The sequence below is a fragment of the Lycium barbarum genome, chromosome 7 (assembly GCF_019175385.1).
Source record: "Lycium barbarum isolate Lr01 chromosome 7, ASM1917538v2, whole genome shotgun sequence".
Lineage (NCBI taxonomy): Eukaryota > Viridiplantae > Streptophyta > Magnoliopsida > Solanales > Solanaceae > Lycium > Lycium barbarum.
Window position 1 is genome coordinate 107,165,479 of NC_083343.1, and position 20,886 is coordinate 107,186,364.

Below are 20,886 nucleotides of genomic sequence, written 5' to 3' on the forward strand. Positions count from 1 at the left end.
ATAGTTCGATGATATATTTGAGTTTTTTTCTTTAAAAGTTTGTCGTGAATAGTAAGTAAACGTTGATTGGTACCCTTTCTTTTATTGCGCTAGAGTAGCCCTTTGAAGTGGTCATCAAAGTGCTATTTTGCTTCATCATTTGGTCTGTTTACAAGCTTCAACAAATTATATTTCTTTGGTGTAGCGAATATTATTCAGGATCTAAATGTTAAGTACACCAAAAAAGCCTAGAAATCTTGCAAGGCTGACAACAACTGCCCTCACATCTCACCATTCCCTCTATATAAATTGCTACAGATTCATAACTCTCCAATGCACCAAACTGATTAAAGAAAACTAAGTAAAGAAACTACAAGTGTTTTATTGTTCGGAGTTGAAATGGGAAAGAGAAGGACATTGTTGTTGCTAGTGTTGGTACTTTTCTCGACACTATTGGCCTCTGTCGATGGAAGGAGAGAAAGAGATGACGAAGAAAGTGAGCGAAAGACTCAAGGAGAAAAATGGTTCTTGTTGCGTCACTTACATGATGTTGTGAAAACTGATGCTGGGACTATGAGATTAGTGAAAGGTGGCTATAGAAGGGGTTCATTTCTTCACAGTCCAATGCATATTGGTTTCATCTCAATGGAACCCAATAGTCTCTTCATCCCTCAATACCTTGATTCTAATCTAGTCCTCTTTGTTCACCATGGTAAAATCCATTTTTTCTCTTTCGCCCGATTATTTATAGGGTTTAACTTTAATATGTTGATAGGGTATGCAAATTTTTATATTATCAAGTCAGCTAAAAAATAAATTAGAGTTAATGATCGACACACTTAAACGTAAACTATCACCTTAACTATCCATTGTTCATTTACCTATCTAAACCTATCACTCTGTTTGTATAAAACACACCTCGATGTTGAGTTGGCCTTCACATGCCTGTTGTCGATTGATTTTAAATATTTGGCCAACTCGGCATAGAATTGTGTTTTAATACAAGGGGATAATAGTTTAGGTAGGTAAAGGGATCAATAGATAGTTAAGGTATGAAACTTGCGAAAAAGCGATAGTTTAGGTCTGTTTTTTTCATTAACTCGATAAATTACATGTAATCTATCAAGAAAATGAGGTTAATAACTCGAAAAATAAGGCAGATTTGTTGCTACAACAAGTTAAAATACATAACTAGTGTTAAAACAAAACTGACAGATTATAAGTTTGATCTTTTTTTTAATAAGCCATAATAATCGTTTTCTATGAACTGAATACAGGGGAAGCAAGAGTTGGACACCTCTATAAGGATGAACTAGCAGAAAGGAAATTGAAGTGTGGAGATGTTTACACAATTCCTGCAGGATCAGCTTTCTATTTGGAGAATATAGTTGAAAACCAGAGACTTCACATTATTTGTAGTATTGATATTACCTCAGAATCCATGGGATGGAATGTTTACCAGGTATCCTAAGCTAATTTCTCAAAAATTTGGTCTTTTAATCCATTTCTTGTCTTAAGTTTATTGTCCAATTCTCAAAATTTTGTAACTCAAAATATTTTGCAGCCTTTCTTCATTGGCGGGGGAATTTATCCTGCATCCATTTTTGCTGGATTCGATCATACCACATTATCAACTGCTCTTAATGTGAGTATTCAAGGGAACTTAACTTTCTTGCTACATTTGTTAGTGGACAAAAAAGACTTTTTTTCATTTTTGGCCTGTCGGCCGAAATTAATTATGAGTGCTAGCCAAAATATACAATATCTATACGTTGATTATGTATATTTGTGTATATCGTATGAATATTTTGTGTATACAATATGTCTATTTTTACTTAGTATACAAAACCTATACATTCTCTGGTTGAGCAGTCCACACATGTAATTATACCCAACACTGAATCAAGATTACATCAAACTGCAGGTCTCAACAACAGAATTAAGCACGTTCTTGACCAGACAAACTTCCGGGCCAATAGTGCATCTATCTGGTTCTCATCACACCAGCATTTGGTCCACTTTTTTGGCCCAAGAACCCCACCAAAGACTAGCTCATTTGAAAAGGATTGTGAATTTTGAGGAAGAAGCTAGCCCCAAAGAGGAGGAACCAATAACATGGTCATTGAGGAAATTCCTGTTTACTTTGTTAAACAGAGAAGATGTTATTGAGAGAGTGAATCATAAAGCTCCATCAACATACAATCTCTACAACAAGAAGCCTAATTTCAAGAACGACTATGGATGGAGCAAGAAGGTGGATGAGTCTGATTATTCTCCTCTAAAACAATCCAGCAATGGCGTTTATCTTGTCAATCTATCTCCGGTAATGACCCTCATCTTATTCAAGATCATAGTGTTATCTCTTTCTTTTTTGGGAGAAAAAATCACTTTTCTATTAAGTTGATTTCTCAGATGGTCACTCAACTAATAATATTTTCTCAGAAAAACACTTTTCTTCTTGATTTCAATTTTCTGCAACAAAGAAAGGTGACTTTTTGAAATAATACAGTAACAATTAGTTGAGTGACCAGATGAGAAATCAAACCCTTTCCTGTTAACACATTTTGCATCCACAAACTTAAAATTCTCTTACATGTTTTTCTTTGTTAATGTAGGGATCCATGGTGGCACCTCATGTTAATCCAACAGCAATAGAGTATGGAATAGTATTGAAGGGAACTGGCAGGATCCAAATTGTGTATCCAAATGGAACTTTAGCCATGAACGCTAGAGTACGAGAAGGAGATGTCTTTTGGGTGCCACGCTACTTCCCCTTCTGCCAAATTGCTTCGACCAATGGTCCATTTGAGTTCTTCGGCTTCACTACATCAGCAAGAAGGAACCATCAACAGTTCTTGGTAGGTAAGAACTCATTGATGCAAAGCTTAAGAGGGCCAGAATTTGCAGCTGCATTTGGAATTGGTGAGAAAAGGCTTAAGAGGATTGCCAATGCGCAACGTGAACAAGTCATCTTGCCTTCATCTTCTGCTACTCATCATGAAAAGTTTGCCAGGATGATCAGGGATTTTGATTAGTTTAGCGGAAATTCTAGTACTTAGTCGGTCTAGTTGAGTTATGGCATGAATTGTTTGAGCCAGTTTTCGAATTTGATTTTTCTTTTCTGTTTTCCTTTCAATCGTTTCTTGGTTGTCTTGTACTGTTGGACACAAGGCTCATTGTTCTTTTGAGTTGTGAATAAGACGGATTTGTTTTTTGACATGATTCTATTTGTGGTTTGAACTCAATTAACAAATGGGATATTTCAACTGTGGTTGGTATTTTATTTTCTTTCTTTTCTAATGAGTGATGAGTAGCCTCCCCACCCCCCGGCCAAAAAAAAAAAAAAAAACTATCACCATTTGTGAGTTTTATACCTAAACTATTAGGTGTTCAGCAAACAACACCCCCCCCCCCCCCCCCCCCAAAAAAAAAAAAAAAACCTACCATAAACTCATACTATTAAACAACCCCCGGAGGACTATAACATGCTATGTGATCATCACGCTCGAAAAGTTCCTCCATAGAGTTCCAAGTGGCAGTACACGTGATTTTTTTTTTTTTGACTGAATACCTAAAACTATACCATGAACTCATTGTGACGCGTGGAATCATTTTTAAGACTTTTTTCATCTCCCAAGCACCTCTCACCAAGTTATCCCAAACATTTTGCCACATTTAACCCGGGAGTTTTAATCTAAAGGGAGTTATAGCCTGGGGGTAACAAGAACATCCAAAAGTTTAGGTATGAAACTCACAGGAGGGTGATACTTCTAATTCACTCCTTAATCTGCTGAGATAAAACATAGTTCAACGCAGTTATCACGAAAGAGATAATAGAAACTAGTATTGCTGAGAGCCAAGTTAATGGGGGCACCCCCACATCAAGAAAGAGATAATAGAAACTAGTATTGCTGATATCCTTGTGTTGTAGTTGTCCATAATTTTGAAATTAATAGGCAACTACATATGCAAATCAAATCAAACATGCAGCAATACTCAAATCGTATGATTTTTTTCATGACGACACATTAAGGATGTAGATACCAGAAAATCAAACCAGAAAAACTCATTTCCAAAAAAATTGAGAACAGAAATCTTTGACCCAAAGTAACAACCTCTGATGGCGTTGATTTGAGACAGAACAGAATTTCTCTTACTACAATTAATATAGGGAAAACTAACATGCTATCAAGTTTTCTATACCTATAGGCCATATAGAGGACAGTGAACTTCCATCTAAGACCTTAGAAAAGAAATAAGTGCCTATAGCAGCAAGTCAGAGTGTAGAAACAAAGGAATCGCAATAATACTCTTTCAGTCTTGAACCTTGAACTATGACTGAAACTTGTTCAATAAAAGTAGCCGATAACTTGACCACCCACATTTTTCCGCATTGCTTCTTCGTGATCCAAAACTCCATTTGGCGTTGTAATAACAACATAGCCCCACTGCATAAACATGAGTAAATCAGTTCCTTCAACAGAAGAAAACAAAAGGAATGGAAATGAGTTCTCTAAGTTTTAAATAGGAAAGGGAGAAATAGTGGACCTGACTTGGATGTTAAAAGTAAATGAACTAATCATGTAAGACTTTAAGAGAAAGGAAAGGAAAAGGATAAAGAATATTTTTACTAACAGCATATATATCCAATCCATATAAAAAACCTGCGCTTTGCGTTGCTTCATCGCAGCAAGCAACAAAACGCTAGCTTTTAATAACACTGCCAAACAGGGAAAACTAGGTGAACAGACTCTAGAATAAAGACCCATATATAACAACTGCCAAAAGAATATAGTTGGTCTGTATTTTGGTCCAAAGCCATTCTCCAGGCATATGTTCCAGGATAAGGTCTAGTGCTTTCATTTTCAGAAATGCCAAAATGTACAAAAGGAGGCCAAATTAGAGTATAAAGGAACCACCTCCCCGTACTTATAATTTTCCAATGAATCATAACTCTGTCCCTATTGGTATATATAATCATGAAATGCACTAGCATAAACATAAACCTGGGAAAAAAACAGAAGCGGGAAGGTTAGGGGAAAGACAGGTAAGATATAGAAAGAAAAGTGGTTTTAAAAAGTTAGAATAAAGGGGTGATGGGGTCCAAATACAGATTCAATCAGAAGAAAGATGCAAGATCAAGAGGTTAACATGTTGGCATTGGTGAACCTTCCAGATTCAAGCAGAGAAAAGATACGAAATGGGAATAAAGTAACAACGATCTTTTTAACAAAGACAGAGATCTCAAAATTAAGAACTCACTAACAAGACAATCTGCAGGTGAGAGCATGACAATCATGTTGAATGAGAAAAAAAGAAAGGAAAAAAATTAGAGGGAGTGCACAAACCTGACGTGTTGGCAATGTGCGTGTCTTGTAATGCTCCATGCTTGCAGCCTTAATGTCTTGTCTGTAGGTGAGAGCACGACAATCGTTTATCCTTCCAAGCAATTGAACAGTTATCTTACCAACTCTATGAGGATCATGCACTTCAAAGTCTTTGATATAACCTGAAAAAACAGTTAAAATTTAAGCAGCATGCAAAGCTTTATAACTTCATTGACTGTAAGCATGTTTTTTTATCACACAGTGGAAGTGCCTCATGGTCTAATACACGACAACACAAAGCATAGTTCGGTCTTTTAAGGTTGAATGCCAGTAAATATCCGCAAGCAGAATAATGCAAAACTAACCAATTTATTCCCCCACATAGTCAAAAAATCTGAATACACACAAGAACGGTAATCAGTTTTTAAATAATACTCCTCCTGTCCTATTTTACAGAACAACTATTACTATTTGGAGAAGTAAAACTATACTTTCTTTTCTATTACAAGTTTTTTCCAATGGTTTGTCTATATTTTAATTATAAAATTTTGATCTATTTAAACGTTAATCCGATTCATCCAGAAAACTAGATAGTTTAACCTCTGATTCAAATTGCGGCTTTTTATAGAGGGGTGGGAGCAGAAGGAATAATATAAAGAAAATTACTCCAATGAATCATGAGAAATCATTCTGAAATGAATTACTCCATCATGGAAAGCTCAAGAAACATAAATTTAAGCATTGGATGACATAACATGGTTTCTCTTTGCTTAGAATTTTTTTTCAAATAATTGCAAATACTTCTAATTGTACAGACAGTTATTAATAGCATGTAATCCTAAAATAGGTAAATTTTCCTGAAGAAAGTCCGAATCCATCTTATGGAAAATGTTTTCCTCAAAATACAAGAAAATATTTTCCTTAAAAATTTGAGGAAAAACATTTTCCGGATGGATAAAATCACACCACCCCCACCTACCCTCCCTAGCCCATCTAACCCCCACGCCCTGGACCCTACCCCCACAACCAGAAGTTGCACCACAAATTCAAAAACCTCACGGTGATTTGCTTTCAATGTCTTAAAATGACATTTTTCAACTTTCATACCAAACTCAAGAAAATGAGTAGGAAAATCACTTATTCTCCGAAAAAAAACATTTTTCATCATACCAAACGCAATCTAAAACTTCCATTACAAACCCATCATTCTTTCTGGGACGGAGTAATCTGCGGAATCATTTTACAATGAATTACTCCACCATTGGAAGCTCACATAACATAAATAGCATTACAGAAAAAATGTCGTATTTGCAGGAGTATTTAGGTACCTCGATATTTCATAATATGGAGAAAATTAGAAATGACATTGGAGTTGAGTTGAAGCAAAGCCTCTCTTTTCAGCATTCACAACTGTACGCAATGCATCATTCAATATTCTCCGCCCCATTACTTATTCAAACCGACTCCCGTTAGAGGGAAATTAGAGAACCCAAGTTGTGAGTGAGATGGTAGTGTTTCCATTGGGCCGTCATGGAAATGGACCGGGTCATTTCAACTTTTCCCATATTTTGTACTCCCTCCGTCTCATATTACTTGTCCACTTTCTCCTCTACGCGCCCTTTAAAAACTTATAAATAACTGTATAGATTTACTACATTACCATTATCTCTCTCCAATTAATTGCACTTTAATTAATATTGGTTACTTGAAACGCAATTAATGTTGAGGGCAAAGTAGGAAAAACTTAATTAATTCTATCTTGATTTTGTAAATGGACAAGTATTTTGGGACGAATATTTCTACAGCATTTTTAACTTATTTGAGTGTTTGGCAAAAATAGAAAACAGCTTAAATTAAGTTATAAAGTGCTTAAAATAAGCCAAAACCAAAAAGTTGCTCAACCCCAGTTTTTTTTTTTGTTTGACCAACAACTTTACCCTTTTATCCCTTATATTTTCTGTCAATTCCAATACTACCCTTAAATCTAAAAACCTTTTAAGCACTTTTATCTAAACACATAGTTGCTTATTTATAAAATAACTTTCAGAACTTAAAAGTACTTTAAGAACTTATGCTTAAAAGCCATTTTTTCAGCTAATCCAAACGGGGTCATAGTAATGTGGACAACTAATACGGGACAGAGGTAGTAAGAACTTTTCTATGGTGTACTCTTCTGTCCCATAATAAGTGTCACCTTAACAACCAAAAAATTGTCTCATAATAAGTGTCATCTTAAGAAACTAAGACATAAATTAGCTAGTTTTTCCAACTTTATCCACAAAAATTGACAAGTTAAAGTAACTGTCACGCCCAAAACACGAGGAGGAGTGGCCGGCACCTGGTGCCTTACTTATCCCCGAGCGTACCACTCTATAACTATAAACTCTGGAGGTAACCCTCCACTTAGGCCGACAAGGCCTCCCTGCAAGCAGACAATACCAATCTAGGCCGACAAGGCCATCATCTGAAGGGTAAACACACCTAAAAACATGTATACATAAAAGTGCAGGCCGACGAGCCCGCCATGAACGTCTACAAACAGTAATCCCAAAATGATCATATGCAAGGGTCGGCAAGACCACTACACCGACATACCAAATATACAGAACTCGTCTACAAGTCTCTAAGGATAATAGAACTGTACTGTGGTCAGGACAGGGCCCCGGCTGACCCACCATCTTTATATACACAAAAATAATACCAACTCTGGACCTGGTAACTCCGGATGAGATAGAGCTTACCAATCAAGCTGATACTCTGCACTGTCTACTGGGAAGGCTTCTCTGCCTGTCTATCCAAACCTGCAGGCATGAAATGCAGAAATGCAGCGCCCCCGGCAAAAGGGACGTCAGTACGAAATAATGCACCGAGTATGTAAAGCAACTGAATAACTAAAACTGATAAACGAAATCAACTAAAATCAAGAATACTCTGAAGGTATACTTACCTGCTCTGACTTATCCTTTACATAATATAGTAATCTAGCTAGTCGGCCACATATAGGGCTCAGTGTATCTCTCCAACCATAAGATCGGGTATATTTCTCCAGCTAACAAGCTGGGTATATCTCTCCAACTAACAAGTTAGGCATATCTCTCCGACTAATAAGCCGGGCATATCTCTCCGACTAATAAGTCGGGCGTATAATAAGCAGGGCATTAACTCTCCGACTTATAAGTTGGGCATAACTGTAAATATATAATGGTGGTACTACATAACTTGTAAACATAACTCTTCAACTCTTTCGGTTGACGTATAACAAACGTAGTATAAGTAAGGATTCTGTGATAGACTTCTTTACTATACGGTCGATCAACTCTTTTGGTTATGGAATCACGCCAATAAAGAAAAGAGATAGCCTTTACATACCTTTACTTCCAATCCTCTGTCAACGACAATGAATCCATCCTTTCTTACAAGTTAAACTACAAGAAACACGATAATGCTAATATCAACTTACAAGCAAACATGACGACCTAACGACGGGCGACAAGCTCGCTTTATGACCTGAAACTGATAAACGAAATCAAGAATACTCTGAAGGTATACTTACCTGCTCTGACTTATGTAAAGGAACTGATAAACGAAATCAACTGAAACCAAGAATACTCTGAAGGTATACTTACCTGCTTTGACTTATCCTTGACATAAATAATAGAGTAATCTACCTAGCCGGCCGCATTTAAGGCTCGGTGTATCTCTCCAACCATAAGACCGGGTATATCTCTCCAGCTAATAAGTCGAGCATATCTCTCCAGCTAACAAGTTGGGCATATCTCTCCAGCAAACAAGCCAGGCGTATCTCTCCGACTAATAAGCCAGGCGTATCTCTCCGACTGATAAGCCGGGCGTATCTCTCCGACTGATAAGCCGGGCGTATCTCTCCGACTGATAAGCCGGACGTATCTCTCCGACTGATAAGCCGGACGTATCTCTCCGACTAATAAGCCGGACGTATCTCTCCGACTAATAAGCCGGACATATCTCTCCGACTAATAAGCCGGGCGTATTTGTAAATATATAATGGTGGTACTGCATAACTTGTAAACATAATTCTTCTACTCTTTCTGCCGACGTATAACAAATGTAGGAAAAGTAAGGATTCTGTGATATACTTCTTTACTATACGATCAATTGACTCTTTTGATTATGGAATCATGCCAAAACAAAAAATAGCCTTTACATACCTTTATTTTCGATCCTCTGGCAACCAGGATGAATCCATCCTCTCTTACAAGTTAATCTACAAGAAACATGATAATGCTAATATCAACTTACAAACAAACATGAAGACCCAACGACGGGCGACAAGCTCGCTTTACAACAATTATACGTCGTTTATCCGTGCCCTCCTTCCTTCTAAGCTCCATAACAACGACAATACATAAACACCACTATACCAACATGTCCAGAATTCTAACACATCAAGAACATCCCATATTCAACCTATAACAACTCCAACAAGCAAACTCACGGCTTCTAATCACTGTCCAGTGAGTTTTTACTAAAACTTATAGACGAAGCTAGGACGAAATTCTTACCTCAAAATGAAAATTTGGCCAAGAGTAGCTCCTTCAAAATGAATATCCAAGAAAAGATTGCTGGAACGTTTTTTCTATTTTTTTGCTTCTTCAAGAGGATTTCCTAAAGTGAAAGTGTTGCTAAATACTGGAATAAGGTGGCTGCTAGGAAAGGGTAACATTGCTGCTTGTTATGTAAAGGAAATTAGCTAACTTTCAAAGAGTGCCTTCTCAATGAAACATCTATTTTCTTTCTTTATTTGGAAAGGGGGCCCACCTTTAAATTACATGAATTGCAAATCTCTCCTAAGATGGCCACATTATCCATATACATATTCATGACTCATGAGTCACTCCTCCTTTAATAACATGGTCCCACGTGGAAGGGAAACCATTTACTATTTATCCACTAAATAAATCCACAATTAATTCATTATTCTCCACTAAGGTCAACAATTAACCATTTATCTCATATAATTAAAATTAAAAATAGTAATAAATTCAAGATATCTCATAAAAATTTACACACGTACTAACATTTCATAAATATTGAGATATCTAGAAAATATTTTTCATTACATCCTAATTTTTCCAACCTAATCTCACGAATACAAATTTTTGTACTATTAATTCTCAAAACGGAAAAGATAATTTTTTTATGAGAAATAATTTCTCTTCTTATAACAAATAAAATCACATTTATAAACTTCCTCATGTCATGTTTTACTTTATGGGATATCCGAAAAATAATAACACAAGAACTAGCTAAAATCATATTTATGAAATTCTTATAAAAATCGAACTTAGAAGAAAATACTTATCGTGTATGTATGTGTATATGTGTGTGTATATATATATATATATATATATATATATATATATATATATATATATATATACACATATATACATACATACAAATTAGTTCCAAGGGTTCAAACTTACGGGGTCTTACATAACATTGATTTTAAACCATCACTATCATGAAAAATGTCCTCAATCCTCTGAGTTCATCTTGGTTTACTTACGACACATCCTAACGCAAAGTACGGGGTGTCACAGTAACATCTAAATGATGATTGGAAAAGCCATATAATAACTTGGTATTGTTGGATTCCCAATGTCAAAAGGTTTACTACTTGTGCATACTCTAATCAAGAAGAAAAAATAATTTCTTTTTATTATATAGGGGTAATTTAGTAAACTTCACATTGCATTATTGGTTTCTTAATACGTGTGTTTTTAGTTAAGGTGACACTCATTATGGGTCAAAGGGAGTAGTTAAAATAAAGAGATATTTAAGTATAATAACTACACTTTAATATTATTAACATCCGTAGGGATCTAGTAGCTTAGTTGGTTGGCTACCTGAACTTTCACCTTGTTGGCGAGGGTTCGAATCCCCACGTTGTAATCCCCTCCCCCATTTTCCCTTCCCCTACCCCCTATGTAATAAAACAATTTTTTTTTAAAAATATATATATATTATTAACATCCGTAGTTGATGTGTATTTTTAATTTACAACTCGCAGCTATGGCAGTAACATATCGATTACTGTCCTATATCATGCAAAAGATACGGCCTGTATCTCCAAATCTTCCGTATTCAATCAGTTTTCTCTCTCATTCTCCCTCAATCATCACTTTTTTTCTCGTGATTTTCTTTGCCCATAATCTCTGCACGATTTGATTAACCTAAATCGTGTATGCATTAAAATAGGTAAGTGCTTTGGATGGTTTTTTCGTGGATGTATACTTGTATTTGATCATTTTATCTTCTTCAATTTCAGTGATTTTAATGGAGGAGGAGATAGTGTATTTGAGTTTTTCCTCATAAATACTCTATATTTGTGTATTTATATAGATTTAAGAACTTTTAGATACATTGTATGAATTATGCTTGATATGACTTTATTTTTTGTCTTGTATATTAAGAGTTTACCCAATGCATGAACGAGCCTTCTAACTAACCTTAAATATTTTTTTATACAATGTGTATATTTAAGTGTTGTGATTGTATTCTACTGTAATTTATGTTTTTTTTTATATATACAATGTACGTGTGAGCCTTTTCATACAGTTAAACATATAACAAAGTTGATGTACCTTATTGTATATTTTGGCAACTGAGTTGTATTTTGAATGTATTCTTGGTTTGGTTGAGTTATATACACATAAATTTATTGCTTGTATTTTTTATAAGCCAAAGTATTTGACTGTATTTGTGTTTTGATAGATGTATTTTAGCTAATTATAACTTTTGGCAAGTTTGACTTATGTGACTTTGACAGATATAATTACATATGTGTTTTCTGGCCGTAAATGAGTGTTAATATGATTTTTGTGGAATTGTACGCAGGAAACTAAATTTTATGGTGTGGAACCGGTGCACTTCTATGGGACTCGTTGAGCGAAAGATAGAAGCCGAGGCGATAGGTGATAACGAGACAACACCAAAGCCAGTTAGGCTAACTATAGATTTTGATACATTCGAAACAATCAATGTTAATTAGGCTTTTTGTGTTTTGGATCGTAATACAAATTATAACAGTTTAAAATCTTTAGCGATGTGTATTTTGGTTGAAAAACACATGTATGTTCTAGTATCTACACTTTTTTTTTTTGGTGTTTAGTAGCTACATCTTGTTGTCACTCTTATTATCAATACACTATTCATATTTTGAGGATCACATGTGGTCTTTAAAAAGTAATTGTATTTCATACATAAACAGTTTGTATTTGTCAATTTTCAGTCAAATATACACTGTATCTGTCTGTATTTCTAAAATTTTGTATCATATCAACAAATTATGTAGCCAAATACATCAGAAATACATAGTAGCCAAATACATCAGAAACACACACTAGCCAAATACAGCATAAACCATACCAACAAAGTAAATACAACCAAATACATCTGTATATAGCTAATTTAAAACACACATAATCTATTTTATACGAAGACTCATGAAGTGTATTCAAAACAATTGAGAAAAGTACAATTATGTTTATTTGAATTTTTTTTCTCTGTGTCAAATTACTTTTTGATTGTATACGATCTGTTTTTCCTTTTCTTTTTCAGATTTTGAATTCAAAATACATTACGTATGAAAGAACAAAGAGAGGCGTATGAAATGAAGGAAGATGTGATCGCCATGCGTGATTTGTGGGTGATTTCATCTATTTTAAACAGATTCCATCCATGTTTAAAGACTATTTTACCTCGCTCAAATATTTGGATACAACTAAACAGTGTATTCGAATACACGAAAATACACGCGAATTACCTAAAAACTAGCTATGAAAAGTAATGACATAAAAACTAGCAACGGTTCGTTAGAAGCTGCTAATATAGTCATTTGTGAGAGTTACTCTAACAAATACACCCTCTGTTCTCAACCTTTTTTTATTTCGAGATTCAAATAAATTTTTCTTTGACTAGAATTTTTTCATATGTCCTTTAAATATTTTGAATTGTCAATTATTGTGACTTGCAGTACTTTTATGTAGTTTTTAAATATGTAAATTTTATTTCAAAAAAGATTAAAGATGTCATGTTCGAATTCACGGTCAAAATAAAACAGTTTGACTCTCGAAATTCGAACTATGTCGTATAAATTAGGACAAAGGGAGTAACCTTTTTGCGGGATACTTTTGCATCATAATATTCACAAGTTATGTCTCACGCCCTTAAACAACTTATGTCACGTTAGGCATAAATTCGATTGCTAAGGGAAAAAGTTAAAGACCAATCCATTTGAAGGGCAAAACTAAAGGGAAAATTAAGCTGAGTGTCCACTGGGGCATCTTGTTTGCCAATTTTGGCCCAACCATTCACTTCTTACCCAATTAAATCTTCGGCAATTTAGTTTGCAAGTCCTCTATTTTTTTTATCTCTATCCTATGGCTTCTCCATCTTCTTCTACACAAACTCCTCAAATTAACAGATAAAACCTCAATCCCTGGATCAGTCACGACAAAATCGTTAGGGTTTGGATCTTCAGTATAGTGATTATTGCCCACACTTGAATATCCAATGTTTAGTTGTTCCAAAGACGGAAACGACTCTGCTATAGCATATATATTAGACTCACTTATAAAAACAAGATTTTTGCACTCTAAAACCCTCAAACTCTTTAATTTTCGCTCCAATTCCTCCAACCCGTCTATGTGTAAGTCAATATGTGTCTAGAAGTCAAGTTGTCGTATATGGCAGCCACGATCTTCTTCGCTGGAGCTCTTCTGATGGATTCTGCTACCACTTTGTGTCACGACCCAAAATCCCAAGTCGCGATGGCACTAGTCCCACCATACTAGTAAGCCAACACAACCATAATTAAAAAAAAATCTAAGTGCGGAATATAAAGCATACAAGTCTTAAGAAATTTCAAATAAAATACTAAGTAATTATTACAATAAATCACCAAAATCATATGTCACCATAATACAAGGACCAACTAAGAGTGATAAGAGTCTAATACATCATAATCTATCTAGAAATATGAAAGACAGTGAAATAAAGACAAGGAGCCGGAGCCATCTAGAAGCCATGGAGCTCACCCTGAATCTCACGAACAGCTCTAACGGGGAACCTAGTAGTCGCAGCCTCCACTAGTGATAGGGATTGAATCTGTACACAAATAAAGGTGCAGCAAGTGTAGCGTGAGTACAATAAACAACGGGTACTCAGCATGCAACGTTGATCGACCCTTTCCGGAATGGAGACGAGGGTTGGTATAAGACGCCATAACCACATGTGTCCACTATTAGTCCGAGTATAAGATAATCATAATAACAGCTAAACCCACATAATAAATAGATTTCAAGATAAGGCCAAACAATTTCCAATAATCACAACAACAATGTAGAAAATGGATGAATGATATGCAAATGCAATGCAAGGCCTTTGTTTCCGCTTCCCGATATACACACGTTCGAATATTAACGAATTGTGACCCATGGGGGGCTCATGAGGCCCATATATCGCCACTCCGGTAGTTTTCTCAAATCACGGCCTCAATCATATCATATCTTATTAACCTGTCTCATAGCCAACCGGGCTCAAGTGCCAATATAACGTGCCAACATCATTAGTCGTCCGGAACAAGGTCCCATCGGACTCACAATCATATCCTCAATCGTATGCATGAATGCATGTAAAGCATGAATATGGCATGTATCAAGTCAAAAACAAGTATAAAAGCATGGAATCTATTCTCATATTCGTAATACCATAAAGGCTTCACCTTTTTACTTATTTTCATTCCAACAAGGATATATGTATGAGTGATATGCACACGAATAGATAAGATAGGCAAATAATAATGATAAGAGACATAAAGTACGTGCATCGGACCCCAATCACAGTTCCAAAGGATCGTACTATTCTATCAGCTAGTGCCCAAACATGGCATTCAGACCAACTATACAATTGAAATTGCACAAGTACCCATAACATGATGACCGGTATCCGATACTAAAGCTCATCACCTCACAAGTATCGGAACCCCCTTAATTCGCCCAGTTACTCCTTTATTAGGTTTATTTTAGCCAACACACACATTCAAAAAAGAGTTCTATGTCTCAACATGCCTGAGAAGATGAGTCTCGAGTCATAACGCCCCTTGCCACTCCGAGAAGTCTCCAAATGAACAAAGTCTAATCAAATACATAATATAAATTAGAGCACGAGTCCAACAATATCCATATTGCTCAATAATTCATGATCCCCAAAATAAGCCCTATAATTAGGATTCCGAACCCAAAAGGTCAAAATAGTAAATTGAGCCTAAAATCATGATCCCCGTGCTTTATATGACTTAAATACCAAAATCATCCACAAACAACTATGAATTCATGCTCAATTGATCAATTCCAATTCTCAATTTGGGTTCCCAAAACCCTTCCACAAATCTCTAAATCTCAACATTCTAAGCATGGATTAAGGATCTAAATCATTGAAATAATAATAAAACCAAGTTAGGACACTTACCCAATGATTCCTCCTTGAATTGCCTTCAATTCTCCTCCAATAATGCTCTCAAATTTTGGGGTTTTAGAATGGGATTCTAAAGAAAGAACACACTAAAGGCTACATTCTGTACAGCGATTCACGCTCCTGCTAAGTTAATTTCGCCCTGTGCACACTCATCGGCGGACAATTCCTCGCCTTGGCGAAGTCCTCACAAAATATCCTGGCTCGTACCTGCGGAACCAGGTTCGGTGGGGCGTAAGTGCTCCTGTGAGAGGTTCTGCGTAGAGGAGGAGAGTGACCAATCCACTGAGTCTCGCTCCTGCAAGCCTCCACTCGCTGGAGCGTATCCACTGGTGTGGGACCCTCTCGTACCTGTGCATACACCAGAAATCAGGAAAATCTGATTTTTGACTCTTAACCCCCGAAATCCCGAGACTCTCCCGGAATCTCCGCGAGACAAACCAAATATGCAGACGCATGTAAAAACGCGCTACGAACTTATCTGAGCACTCGGAATTCCCAAATGAGGTTTTGTTGACCAAGTCAACCCCGAACGGGCAAAAACCTACTTTCCAACCAAATGACCAAAATGCCCCCAAGACTCTCGGAAACCGAACCAAACACTCAAACAACATATATTCGATGTTCCGAAGCTAATGGAACCCACAAAAATCCCAAAAGACGAAATTACCCACGAAGATGCCTAAAGTCAACCTAACACTTAAAGGTTACCCAACTTAGCGAATATCGAAAACAAGCAAAAGGGTGGTTTCACAAGGGCAAAACAGGCAGAAGTACAAAAGCAACCAACACGAGCTAAGGGGTCGTTACACTTTGTTTCATAGTCTGTTAGGATTCTTATTTCCTGAAATTCAATTGCGTATCATGTCTACATAACTGTTTTTTATTTTTTATTTTTTATGAAGAAGTAGTTTCATTGAAAAGGCATCAAGCATATGCAAAAGTTACAAAAGAAGTTGACAATTTATATATAGCTATACAAGACAATTATATTATTTATACACTACACTTTGAGTTGGTTTTGTATGCTTATACATGATTATACAAAGTATATACATTATATATACAAACTATATTTGTAATGTTTATATATAGTTATAAAGAACAAATACATTATCTATACAACGATAATATAGTGGGTTACATCGACTGTAAACTAGATGTGCAAGATGTAATATGGGTTATTTCCCCAAAATTAAAAGACTAACCCATTTAAAGGGTTGCAATTTCTTCAAATGGACCACATAAGGTTTTAGAGTAGTCTTCCATGGGGAAAATGTACAAATAGCCGATTTAGGACTCGTATGTAAAATAGTTGAATTTTACAATAATTATACTTCAGAAGTTTCAATTTATGTGGTACAGTTCGAATTTCGAGAGTCAAAACACTTTAATTTTTATCGTAAATTCGGGTATCGAATCTTCAAGTTTTTAAATAAAATTTACATATTTAGAAATTATGCAGGAAGTACTATAAGTCACAATAATTGACAATTTAAAATATTTAAAAGATACATGAAAAAATTACGGTAAAAAAAGGACTTATTTGAATCTAGATATTCGAAAGGTGCCACATAAATTGAGACGAAGGGAGTAAAGTTTTTAAAGTTTGTGTATCAGAATTAAACTTCAAATAGAAGTTTAAATCGCCAATACAATTCAAATTTAGACTTTGGCATAGCCTAGCTTCAGACCTTCGGTCTGAAATTTTCATTTTGACAACTTTAAATTTTCAGGTCTGAAGTTCTAATGGTTCTCAATTAAAATAATAAACATAAAATTATTTTCAAAAAATCATGTGGTAGTGGGTGATGCTTATGATTTGTAGTGGTAGTTGTGGATGCCGATCGAACATTTTGTTGGGTGATGATAGTGGTTATGGGTAATAGCTTGTGGTGTTGATGGAGGTCAGTAGTAATTAGTAAAGATCGTTAATCGAGGTAATTGATTGTGACAACTAATAATTATAGTAAGCGATAATGATAACTAATGGTGATTGTGGATGATAACATATTTTGGCGATATATAGTGATGGCTGGTTGTCACGACCCAACCGGAGGGCCGCGACGGGCACCCGGTGCTAGCCCACCCGGGCACCTCTTAATATACCTTTACATTTTACATCTAGGTGAGCCACATATTAAATCATACATTCTATCCATCAATCATACTAATCCCATTGGACAATCAATACATTTATATCATCATTAGCAACTATGCCCATATCAATGTACATAAACCGACGAGGCTAACAAAATGATATCCAAAATATAAGCCGACAAGGCCACACCCATCTAACCATATACACATGTCTACGAGCCTCTAAGAAGAGTATGTCATATCATATAGGCGAGACAGGACCCCGCTATGCCCAAAAATATGTACACAAAAGAATCAATACCAAAAGCTATAGCTCCGAATGAAATGGAGCTCCGCTATGTAGTCCCTGAGAAATATAGCTATGGATCAAGCCTGTCTCCCTGGCCACCTGCGGGCATGATGCAGCGTCCACAAACAAAAGGACGTTATTACGAAGAATGTACTGAGTATGTAAAGCATGATCAATATCATTATAGAAGCATAATAAGCAACATAAGAGATAGCATAATATGGAAGATAGTAGTATCATCGTCATAAGCACTTACTTGCCTTTCATAGGGACTTTCCATTTCTAATGCGTGATTGTGTACATACATCCATATCCGTATCCGTATTCATATCCGGACTCATTTACATTTCGTATCCATAGTCGTATTCACATACGTATTCTTATTCGTATTCGTATCATATTCGTATTCATACTCGTATCTATGTCATGTACATATCCATATCATATACATATCATTTACATAGCATACCCGACCACGAACGTTCGGTGTTTCATGTACCCGACCATGGTTAGGCTCGGTTATCATACATATCTGGCCAACCAAGGCTCAGTGTTACACATACCTGGCCCTACCAAGGCTCAGTGTTATCTGTACCCAACTGTAGTGGTGCGCGCGCATCGTCATATATATATATATATATATATATATATATATGCATCTATATATTCTACCCGGCCATGTAAGCTCGGGGTTTCATAATAACCATACATAGACACACATACATATAAGCTCATAGGCATCTTTAGCATCGTTACTATTATCATCGTCATCATTATCATCATCACCATTATCATCGTCGCCATTATCGTTATCATTACTATCGTCGTCATCATTATCGTCGTTCATTACATATATCCTTATAGGATTATTTGTCATATGAGGAATTTAGTACAATCGTAATACATATTAAGAATTATAAGCTTTGTAGCTTTTTGAAGATAGAATCATTTGGAGAGCATCATAGGCTCATAGAAGAATAGATATTTGGCCAAAGAACCATGCCTTATGAAAGAAGGGTTAGCCTTACATACCTTTCCGTTCAACTATTTTATCACTCGCACGTTCTCCTTCAATGCTCACGTTTCTACCTTCATTAGAGTTATACTATCATTAGAAAACCGATAGCTAACATACATGACTAAAGCTAGAGAAAATTGGACAACGTCTCCTTTATTTATACGACATTCCTCCATATCGTAAATCAACTCCCAAACGTCAATAATACACTCACAATATCATAACAATAGTCTTTATTCATCCACATTATCTATATTTCTCATTTCACTTCCAATCATCCATATCCATGGTCATAACACACGACTACATTCATTCATATACAATGCCTATCCCGTGTTCTTAACATCATTTATAACATAACCATATCACAACACATCAAGAATCATGACTCAATTCAAGCTATTACTCACAATGATACTATTCTCACATTCATGACCCATTTTTCTATATCCTTCTACAATCCAAGTGTTTCAACTTTCAAATACCTTAAACGACATGGAAATACCATAAATCTTACCTTAGATGGTGTAGGGATGAACCTTGGGTGAAAACACCTCACTTGAGCAAAACCCTAATTTCACCTTCACTTGGATTCCTTGCCTCGGACGAACTTTAATGGGTTTCTTACACTTGATTCACTTAGTTTGATGTTGTTGATCACTAATATCCCTTGAATTCTTGTGGGAGAAGTATATAGAGATGTTTTAGAGAGAAGGGGTGTGAAAGGGAAATGAAATAAAATGAAACTTGGTCCCTTATTAATACACAAATCTGACCCGACCAGTTTCTACGGACCAACATACGGTCCGTATAAATTATACTAACCATATGTCTGGCCGTAGATTTGGTCCAGAGAGGGGTGCTATTCTGGACTGATTATACGGTGAAACATACGGTCCGTATGTTTTATACGACCAGTATGTTTGGCCGTATAATGCCTAGTTTTCCGAAGTTCGTTCTCGTTTGATCTCCAATCCTTATGGAACTTTCTTAGCACTTGTTTATCACCTCATTAATAATCTAAGGGGCGTTATAACTCTTCTCCAAAGCATTATTAAATCCTCGTTAACTTGTTACTCGTATGCCCTGCCTTCTCTTGGCGAACTTTCTTCCCCTATTTCGAACGTCTTTGAAATCTTAATTAGGGTCATCAAATGTCATTCCTTACTTATTGAAATACCGTATACTCGTGCTCTTAATCAGTCTATTCACTGTGCATCAACGGAAAATTTTCCGAGGTGTAACACTGGTGGTGGTATCATCGGTAGTAATTGGTGGGTGTAATGGTGATTGGTGGCTATGATTATTAAAAGTGCTAATGGCAATGATGAGTGACGGTGATGATTGTGGATGAAGAGGGTGGGATGTGGCCTTGTGGGTGGTGGACGGTGATAGTTGATAATGATGGACGGCGACGTCGGTTAAAGTGAAAGTGAATAGAGTAGTGGTGAACCGTGGATTTTTGTAGAAATCTAAAATAGATATCTTAATTAAATTTTGAGTTTTGGTTTGTAGATCTTAATCATTCAGATTTATTTCGACCCATCAAGTAATTTTAAATTGCGAAGAAAAAAAACAAACGTGTTTAATGACTAAAATTTGAATAATTAAGATTATGACCTAAAAACAAACATACTTAATGACTGGGATCAAAATGA

General features: G+C 35.9%; 1 protein-coding gene and 1 pseudogene across 1 annotated transcript; one reads left to right on the top strand and one right to left on the bottom strand.

Moving 5' to 3' along the window:
* Positions 1-274: 274 nt before the first annotated feature.
* Positions 275-3,214, top strand: LOC132602389 (vicilin-like seed storage protein At2g28490). The gene is made up of 5 exons (XM_060315260.1): positions 275-691; positions 1,257-1,441; positions 1,544-1,624; positions 1,904-2,302; positions 2,595-3,214. Exons 1-5 carry the CDS (start codon positions 379-381, stop codon positions 3,012-3,014), a joined length of 1,398 nt encoding a protein of 465 aa, XP_060171243.1. The 5' UTR covers positions 275-378; the 3' UTR covers positions 3,015-3,214.
* An 816-nt stretch (positions 3,215-4,030) lies between these two features.
* On the bottom strand, positions 4,031-8,015 carry LOC132603708 (small ribosomal subunit protein uS8my-like; annotated as a pseudogene).
* Positions 8,016-20,886: the final 12,871 nt, after the last annotated feature.